At 34.8% G+C, this 10,203-nt stretch overlaps 1 protein-coding gene and 1 pseudogene across 1 annotated transcript; both read right to left on the bottom strand.

Annotated features, from left to right (window-relative positions):
* Positions 1-61: 61 nt before the first annotated feature.
* Positions 62-2,115, bottom strand: LOC114727277 (C2 and GRAM domain-containing protein At1g03370-like; annotated as a pseudogene).
* A 3,392-nt stretch (positions 2,116-5,507) lies between these two features.
* Positions 5,508-10,203, bottom strand: LOC114727386 (farnesyl pyrophosphate synthase 1). Its single transcript, XM_028914101.1, has 12 exons — positions 10,005-10,203; positions 8,904-8,928; positions 8,639-8,751; positions 8,195-8,281; positions 7,986-8,102; positions 7,810-7,898; positions 7,203-7,254; positions 6,807-6,902; positions 6,549-6,593; positions 6,376-6,465; positions 6,225-6,296; positions 5,508-5,831 (listed from the first exon to the last, which is right to left on the bottom strand). The coding sequence occupies exons 1-12, from the start codon at positions 10,113-10,115 to the stop codon at positions 5,703-5,705; spliced, it is 1,026 nt and encodes a 341-aa protein (XP_028769934.1). The 5' UTR covers positions 10,116-10,203; the 3' UTR covers positions 5,508-5,702.

Consider the following 10,203-nt stretch of genomic DNA (forward strand, 5'->3'; position numbering starts at 1 on the left):
TTTCACAAGATATTACATTCTTCCAATACTGTCAGATAATTAAATATAGCCAATACAATTCTCAATTAAACATCACGAAAAAAGAAAGGAAGGCAATTGTGGAGTTACCATTTTGTGCTCTGGCCTGCATAAAGCGTGAAATTAAACCCAACAATCGTTCGCCTTGAAGAACTATGACAGCACAAACAACAAATCACCAATTGAGTCTGGCAAGTCAACCCATCAAACTCAAGCCCTTGAACTTTACTGGGTGCAGCCATCCAAATGTGGACAAGAACATACAATACCATGAAAAATGTTAAGACAACAGTGAAATTGGCAAAAAACTGGACTGCCAGCTTCCAATCTGACGGGGGCTCTGCCTGTAGTGATGCCAAAACTTGTTCCTTATTGGAGCCAAGATCCTTTGAATCAACAGGTTTAACAGTCTGAGATAACAAATCTGCAAACTGATCATAGTTGTCCTTCACACCTTGACGAGCCCCATTTTCTATCATTGATTTCATCATGGTACTCTGTAAGAAATTCATTCGCCATGATATCACCAGATGTGAACACTGTTCTCCTGATGGCAATTCATGCCCAGGTGTAATTACAAAGAGCAATTCTACCCTAAAGGTGCTCCCATATGTAACATCTGGAGTGCTGACACTTGCTAGGACGGCAAAATTCTTTCCATCAGCTTAATATATGTTTGGTCCTCAAACGCTTTGACAGCCTTGATTAATCTAGTGGGAGCCTTGATGTATGTAAGTGATCTTTTCAAGCTCTTGCCTTCATTCTCAAATTTCCAAGGTCCTACTTGGAGTTCTGTAGTGCCTTGGAAATCTGCCAATGTCTTGAGGAAATCTGAATCAGGTGAAAAAATTAACGTATTCAAGTCTTCTGGTGCAATGACATACAGTTGATCTATCAGCACTCCTCCAGGTAAATTGCTTGGAATTTCAGAGCCTTGATCTACGGACTGAATTTTTCCCATAACATCTTCAAAAGTTTCATTAGAGGACTGATCCTCAGTCTTGATCTCATCAACCTCATCTTTACTATTTTCGGATGAATCTGTGTCCACGCTTCTCTCAGGTACTGTTGAAGTGATATCAGAACTTTTATTGAACATTTGAGCAATTCGACCAGCTAATGATTTTGGGTAAAGGATTTTCATCCTTAGATGTGTGGTTTCTTGAATTCTCTTTGGAGATGAGCATGAACTGCTGGTGAGAGATATTGAAGGTGATTCATTAGATGCATTCGATGGTTGATCACCACTACTATTTGAGTCGGAGGATGAATTATTCTGAGAAAATATATGCTTAAACGAATCTCCCCTGTCCAGCAAACAACTGTCACAATCTGTGCAGCAAATTGCCCACAACATAAATGAAAGCTATAATTTATAATTTATCAATTTGTTTCTACACTTAGTGAGCAAATTATATTCTCACAGGTCTTGGCTGCTTAAATTACATGAAATCAATATAACAAATCCACGACTTTAACTTAGCAATTAGGCAAGCAAGTAAAATTAGAAAGGAGAATAGAAAGAACTGTGTCTAGTTCTCTGTAGATTTGTTATCTGATTCTTCAATAAAAATACGAGACGTATAAAATTCATTGCAAGACCCAATTATATGAAACGCTAAGCCTAAGCAAAATCATTGATATTTCCACAGGAGAAACTAATGCAAAAATATTAGAATAACTAAATTCCCTCCCAATATAAAATCAGCACCATAGCAAACAAGGTATAAGTCTTGCCATATAGCATACCACACTCCTTGTTCTTGGACTTCTTGCTTTGGGCTGCAAAGAATACCAAGCAGTGCCAAGAGATTTAATCTCCTCTTCAAATACAAGTGAAACTGGCACTTTGAGCTGTCCCACGAAGTCATCATTGAAATACCTATCTTCATCCATTACAGAGAACTGCAGCTCCTCATTGAGATCATCAACCCGGAAACTAAATTCTTCATCCCACTTCGGATTCAAGCTCTTCTTGACCACTTTGGTCTTGAACTTCTGCCTTCCCAACTGTATCCTCACGTACGGATCACTTAACCCATTGGGATCAGTTGGCGGCAAATTCTTGGCCTCAATTACCCGAACTACAAGCTTCATTTTCCAAGAATGGCAAATAAACCAGAATCCAAAGCAAAATACGAACTTCAATCACCCTAAGAGATCAAAGCTAGTCCAGAAAAGACCTCCCCAAGAAAAAAAGAACAGCGTATGCAGAAGAATATGATTAGGACTAGCGTACAGCAAATGAATGAAAGAATTGGAAGCACAACGCCCAGAAAGTGATCCCAAAATCAGAAAAAATTACAGAACTCAAGCGTAAAATCTTGACCTTGAATATACCAGAAAATGCAGCAGAAACTGCTGATCTGTGTTGTAATCAATTCAAGAAAGAACTATTCATTTCGGACTGAACAGTGGTGATAAAAAAAAACTGAGGAACACGAAGAAAATTCATCAGTAAGGGAAACGATGGGAATTTGAAAGCGAGAAATTGCAAAGAAAATCAATGATTGAACCCAGGAACCTTACACAGAGACGTATTTAATGGAAACAAACATAAAGACTGTAAATGGAAAACTTTGATGTCCGAAACGGGAAGAGAAGAAGAGGGAACGCAGATTTCAACTTCAAAAGTTCATGGACTTTTTTTTCCTTTCGCAGTGAAAGAAGCAGCCACTAGCCACCGCGTGTTCAATGTTTGACTATTTGACCCATTTTTAATCGTCTCACGGTTCTGACGCAACCACGGAGCCATATTATTATTTTTCTTAATTCTTTTTTTAATATCAACAATAACTTAGTTGTAGAATGGATAATAAATAAATTTAAATAATTAAAATCTTTAGAACTTTGGTATATAATATTAAATTTGTAAAATTAATTTACTAATGACAAAATAAGCGAGTTAAAGTTACCTTTTTCCCGATATGTTTAAAAACTTTGAAGGGGATACAAGCTATTATTTTAAAAAATAATTAATTAAAATGGTAATAACTTAATTAACTACGTGAGAGACCAAATCAATCAATTGCCAAAGTAAAAATCAGATGGGTGTATTTGCTAGAAATGTCAAAGTGGAAGAAGGTTAATTGTAATTACTCTACTAAGTTTTGAAATAATCAATTATTAAAAAGAAAAAATGCTCATAAAGAAAGCCAAACATTAAATGTAGTATGAATGGCATCGGTGGACTGATTCAAAGGCAAGAGAACTGGGCAATGAATTTTCAATTTTGAGATTGGAATGCAAGAATAATGAAAGAGCCATCTTTGATCTTTATTTAAATGGACCCCACAATAAAGATGTCACCCTCTTTTTGGGGCAAATGCAATCATGATCATTGCTTATATAAATATTTTTGAGCCCTTTTCATGTGTTTTGCAGTTATACTTTTGTTCTGGCCAAAAGAAAAGGTTATCCTTTTGTTTATCCTTAAAAATTAGTCATTCATTCTTAACAGGTAAATTAATTAAATATAAACCTAGGTCTATAATATCATATATTAAAAGAACTGCAATTAATAGGAGTAATTTCAATGTAAATAATTAGGAGGTGTTTAAGGAAATCAATACATTTTTGATGGTAGCATGAAATTCCTGCCATCTGTTTTAATCAATTGATTGCAGTGAAATTTGTAATGTAAAATTATTCATGCTAGAAGCAATTTTTTTAATCAGCCTCATAGCATATAAAATATATATATGCAATTAAAAACTAATTAATTTGAAGCTTTCATTTAACATGAACCCCATTTTTTAATTTCTAAGATTGATCCCCAGTCTAAGGGTTGGGATGTTTTGAGTGAAAACTAAATCATAGTTTTTTTTTAAAATTTGAACCAAAAAATAAATACAATACTCGCTAACAAGAACTTGGATTATCTACGAAGAAAAGAACCAGTCTTTTTAAGTAAAAACATAATTAATTATTCAAATGAGCAATTTAAAGTTAAGCATATGATTCAACCACAAATTTTATCATTAATATTAATTAAAATAAATAAAAAACCAAAATTTAAATTATGTAAGTTGATCAAATGGAAAGGACTCATTTCTCACGAAACAAAGATTCAATTTATAAGCATGACTTGAAAACGTGGAAGAATAGAATGTCCTTAACTTTGGTTGTAGGTGACCACATTCTGGAAAGCTAAAGCTTCCTCTAATTTGTTTTGTATTTGAAGAAGCATATTTAAGTTAAAAAAAGTTAGGAAGGAGGAAGGAGAATAATTAGGGATCCAAAAAATAAATAAAATAAATATTAGAATAAAAAATTTTCAGTTTTGAATATGAAAAGTACGAGTACGAAATATGAAAATTAAAATTTAAGTAATGCTCAGATGCTGATTAATGTTAGGTCAAGAAATTGTAAGTAGGGACATGGGTATTAGTTCCTTCATAGTTCATACGGTCAATGCAGCATCATAGAAGCTTCGCCAATAAAAATTCAGTTTTAAGGAATAAAGGACCGCAGAAAAATCAAAAGATTTTTTTAAGGTAATAAAGTTCTTACTCATATGTGAAGAATGCTCATGTTGATTTGTGGATGTATTATTCTTTTTTATTTTGATAACTTTAAATTTTTAAATAATGAAAAAAATATTTTGTCCTCAATTTGGAAACAGTTATTTAAATGCGTAAAATGAAAGTAAGACTTGAAACAAATAAATACAAATAATTTTTTTTATGGAATTGATTATTTTGACCAAGTCCAAATAGAATTGAATTTGAGGGACAGGCAAGTGGCAAATTGTACATTATATGCTGTCTTTGAATTGAATTGAGGCGCAGACAAAAATATTTACGCCGAAATGGTTATAAGTAATTTACCTAAACATGAAAAAAGTTTAACTTAAAAATTTTAAATTGTTATCCGAGGATTCTGCGGTCTACGTGTTTATTTACTGCTTCTTTTAGATATGTAGGTACTACTTTATTTGTATCTGTTAGATTGCTTTTTCATTTGTAACTTTTGTCTGTTTTAATGTTCTAGTGATTCAATTAACAAAAAAAATTAACTCTGAAGTCTAAATTTTAAACATAAATTGTCAAGTGACATGGGATCTGAAATCTGACCCATTATTTTCTTTTAAAAATTATATATGCAAATATTAAATCACAGTTACATCAAATTTTTAAATGACAAAAAAGTGGAAAACTTATTGTACTTAATATGATTCATTGCACTCATCATATTATATTGTTCTTACTAATTCATCTTTTCTGAATGAATTGTTTAAATCCCTTGACAAATTGGATTGATCCACTGCGCGTTTTTTTTTCTTTTTTCAAATAGAACTGTATCTAATTTGAATTCCATGACAGGAAAGAAAAAAAAAAAAAAATGAGCGGATAAGCAATATTTAACAGACATTTACTTTTTATTTTATATTATTTTGGTGATGAGGCAGCTTTTTAACAGTACCTCACCACTCACCCTAATAGAAAACATTGGCCTGGAAGATAATCAAGACACCGCCCCAAAAACAAATCTGAAAAAGAACCACAGAGAAATTCATTGATAGCTAGATAGGTGTTATTGGAAAGTGTACAGAACAAAATACAAGAAGATCAATCTTTAATGAACTAGAAAAATTCCAGCTCGAAAACATGATAAAAAGCTTCACAATCCATTTTGCATCCTGCACCTTTTTCCTCAGCCTTAGCTGTGCGCTCCAGTGTCTTTTATTTCTGCCTCTTGTATATCTTAGCCAAGAAGGACTTCAACACTGCTTGAACAGCTTTATTGGGACGAGCTTCAATGGAAGATACAAGCTTCTCATAGCTCTTGCTCTCATACTCCGCAAATACACCCTGTTGGTTTGGAATTCAGTGAATGACCCATAATAAATACAGCCTTCGATGTTAAATATAAAATCTAGTTTGTGATGCAATCTTATATTTAGGACCGAAGGCAGTAGTAGCTTGTAATAAAACTTAAGATTGAACTCCAGAATCTTAGACCACTTGAAAACTTTGACACTACTATGTCAAATGCCCGTAAATAGTTTTAGTGTGCCCTTTGATGACGATGGAAGCATGGCTTTCTTGTGTTTATCTTCCATTTTAATTGACCGTCACGATTTTTCTCTCTACTTTTGCCATGAAGGTCATCTTTTATGTCTTGGTACGCAAAAATATATTTTTATCAAGGATTCCGTTTTCTACTAAATTATAATGACCGTGCATAATGGATGAAGCTTAAACCTGGAGATCAAGCTCTTTGTATAGGGCCTTCACTTTAGCAACGTTTGCAGGATCAGGCTTCCCATAGTTCTCCTGAGAATCACAAACAGTAATAGTCAGCTTTGTCCGAGAAAAGTAGGAAACTATAATTCACAATAATATAGCTTCTTACATATAACACTTTCTTTTGTTCTTCATTGCTAAGTTCCAATGCTTTCACAACCAACCAAGAGCATTTGAAATCTTCAATATCTGTGCCTATCTGGCGCCATTGATGACTTGAATGAGAAATCCAATTTGAAGATTAAGAACAGATTAATCATTCTCAGTAACTATGATACCCACCTTTCCAATTGTTTCTGGATCACCAAAGCAATCCAAATAATCATCCTGAAAAAGAAAAAGAAGGGGACAGGGGAAAAAACTGGAAGCTTACAGCTTTTGACATGGGGGTCGTGATAATAGTTATACAACACATCAAGAGAGATGTAAAAAGTGAACATGCCACTTGCTCATTGACAAATAATGCTTTTGTGACCCGTCTTAATCGTGATTGTGTTAATTCCAGAGATAGGGGGGTTCCAATTTCGTACTAAATATTACCTGCACTTGGAAGTAGATTCCCATATCAACAAGGATGTTCTTTACATCAATGTGGTTATCCAGATTCTCACCAGCCATGAGCAGTGCACATCCGACCTGAGAAGACATATGATTGATCAACACAAGATCAGATATACCAGAGTCGATAAAAAGAGGGGACAATAAGAAAACATTTATCTCGAAAATGCATTACATTGAACAAAATGAGTTAACAATCCTATACAGAATCAACGTTTTCTAATTGTCAGCATATTTTCATGTTAGATCAGGGAAGACAACATTCTAATAGTCTGATACAGCAGAAAATAGAGCAACTGATTACGATTGGCATCTCATATGAAATACAGCAACAAACAAACCTAGATTAACACAGTTGCGGGAAGGGCTTATACTTACTGGAAGGTAAAATGAGTAATATGCAGTCTTGTACTGAACAATGCGGCGGTGACTGCACAGAACTTCTATTCGTTAATTACTCAAACACTGAACCAGGTGATTGAAAAGGGACGAAAGCATAAAATATAATATTGCATCAAAAGGTAGAGCAGTGTCAGAGGATAAATACTAGTAACACGCAAAAATGGATCCATAGCATTTTCCCAAGCAGTGCCAATACTAATAACGTGTGATCTGGGTTAAGGGTAGCAGAAAACAGCACTAGAAATTAACCATTGCCAAGGAACAAGGATTTTCAACAGGCAAAACTCATAATTATCTTGAGCAGTACTAATACACAAGTAAGCTCAAGGATGGCAGGATTAAGCATATCTCTGTCATGTCACTGGAACATCCAATCACTTCATAGAATAACATAGATATTTAACTTAGAGGCAGATATCTATTTTGTGGAGTCATTCCTTCCACCTTTCTTTTACAGCAATTGATTTCAATCTAGAAAGGAAATGGCATAGTTCTCCTATTTAATCAGAACTTTCTCTTACTGTAGCCGCATATGAGCTGGCCTTTCCAATTATTTCTTTTCCAGTTTTCTAGTGGTACTCACAGTGATAATGTGTACTTTGACAGGTCCTTTTCTCCTTCAAGGGTAGTGATTAAATCAATCATCTGTCCGGAAGCAGTCTGAAATTCAACCTATAGAAAGAACACGTATCAAGTTTTAGCTTATTAATAATATATTATGGAAAAAAAAAAATCATTTAACTTAGAAGTGTGGATAACCTCATTAAACAAATCAAGAAGATCCACATAGTACGGCTTTCCCTTGAAGTGCCTTTTAAGGATTCTTGAAATATGATTTCGTAGTAGAACCCCATCGTTTGCTGCAATCAAGCCAACCTGTATCATATAGTAAGGAGGAGTCAGGTGCTTCAACAGCTATGAAAATAACAAAACTAACTTCACGACCTATGCTTGCTGTTGCTACAAACCTTGGGCACCCTAAACCAGCATGGATGACCACGCCGTGTATGAGAGTTATCCATGATATCGTCAAGAACAAGAAAATATGCCTGGAGCTGCAAAAGTCATCAACAGCATGCGATGAAATTCCTCCACAACATCACATGGTCTCAATATCTTCTTTAGTGGTTAGGACAAAAAACAAAGAAGAAGAAGAAGATAAAATGCATTCTGGTATCTTGTGGTTCAGAAGCTAGCATTCAAGTGGCAAAAGGTTTAAACTATTAGAATATTAATACCTTGTGATATCAAGATTCATAAAAATTTGCCCTAAATTTTAAATTTTATCATAAATACCTAGTTTTTCTGTGCATTGAAGAATAATAAATTTTCCATAGGCCGGAGAATAGGAACAAGAATTATAAACAAGGAAAAAAAAAAACAAGAAATTATAAATTTTTCAATTGCCATACCCATTCAATACACCAGCCAAGAGCGCTAGCGAGGAAAAATTCCTCTTCACCTAACTCTTCACCTTTTAACAGTCTGTAGCTGTCAATAACGGATAGTCCACGGTTCAGCTTACCTGTAATGTAAGTTATAATCACGTTTAGATGAATAAGATCTATGTTTCCAAAATAATTCGTGGATACACCCCGTTCTTCTCCTAGTTCTTTATAATTATAATAAACTGATAAGTTCTTCATCACAAATTTAAAAGAAATTCTTGAGTCCCACCTCCAGGCACATTGTAGTCCAGCATCTGTAATAGGTTAGAGTACATAGCACGGTAAGGGCAGGACCAAAGATATATAAGCATATTCAATAAAATTGTAACTACTTTTGGCAATTCATTTGTGCATAAATTTGCAAATGTTTCGCACTTACAGAAGGGAGGTAGGGAAAATGATCGGCAAACGTTGAATATACAAGATAGCACTAAAAAGCAGAACCACAAAGAAGTTTCTACATGAAACAAACTGTTGTCTAGAGCACTTTGCCAGTAACAGCAGAAGGTGTAGATCAAACAAAGGATGAAAGCTATCACTAAAGAATTCAATTGTTATAATAATTCCCCACTTTAACCCCGACACAGTATGATTCAAGTGCTAACAAAACACGCTAGATGAAATCCACGCACAATAAAATATATATCACAAATCTCACTTGAAATGAATAGACTAGAATTTTCAAATTACCGCAGCTTACGTGTACAGTGATTCAAGTCATTTCACTTCCATAGAACGTTAGGTGGCTTAGTAGCACAGCTAATTATTGCTATAAATTTTACAGTGTTTAATAGCGTGAAGCAAAAAAAAACCCACTCAAACTTCCGAAAGTCGTCTTGACATCATAATGAAACCCACTGTCCTCATCTTGATTACCAATAGAGCCATATAAATATCACCCCGTAATTCTCTGTTACGCAATTTCTCCCACTTTAAAGTGCAGATAATATTATACAATAGTTGCAACCATTTGGACATGAGGTCTCTTTACTTGAACAAGCTTTGCAGAATTGCAATATCCCGTCAACCTTGAACTAATCTCATAGCCCCATTCTAAAACTACGAGAACGCATCTTCTTGCACTGAAAATTTGAACTCCTCGCCAACACAGAAACTGCTTCAAAACCATTTTATCTTGTCTTATCCCAACTTAAGAAAGGGGGGGGAAAAACAAAAGAAAAGATCTCGTCATCAGCAAGCTGGAGAACCATACCAAGCAAGACAAGCGCCCGAGTCTCAAGGCGGAGGCGGGAAGCGCCCGACAGAGCAAATAAAGGCCATGAAACAAGATGCTAGTGAACTACGCGATTATAGCAAGAAAGTAACGTACCCGATCGACCCAATTGGTAGCCTCATCGGAGAACTCGAATGCAGGATCGTTGAGTAGTTCCGATTTCAGAACTGAGTATACTTGCAAGAATTTGGACTTTAGATCTGACATTAGCACAAGCTCCGAAGAATACTAACACAGTGAAGAGAAGAGAAGAGAAGAGGACAGAGGAAAGGCTATGGAAATGGGAAGCTGCCTA

Source organism: Neltuma alba, unplaced genomic scaffold (genome assembly GCF_004799145.2).
Source record: "Neltuma alba isolate B1F8T4 unplaced genomic scaffold, ASM479914v2 tig00002436_pilon, whole genome shotgun sequence".
Taxonomy (NCBI): Eukaryota; Viridiplantae; Streptophyta; class Magnoliopsida; order Fabales; family Fabaceae; genus Neltuma; species Neltuma alba.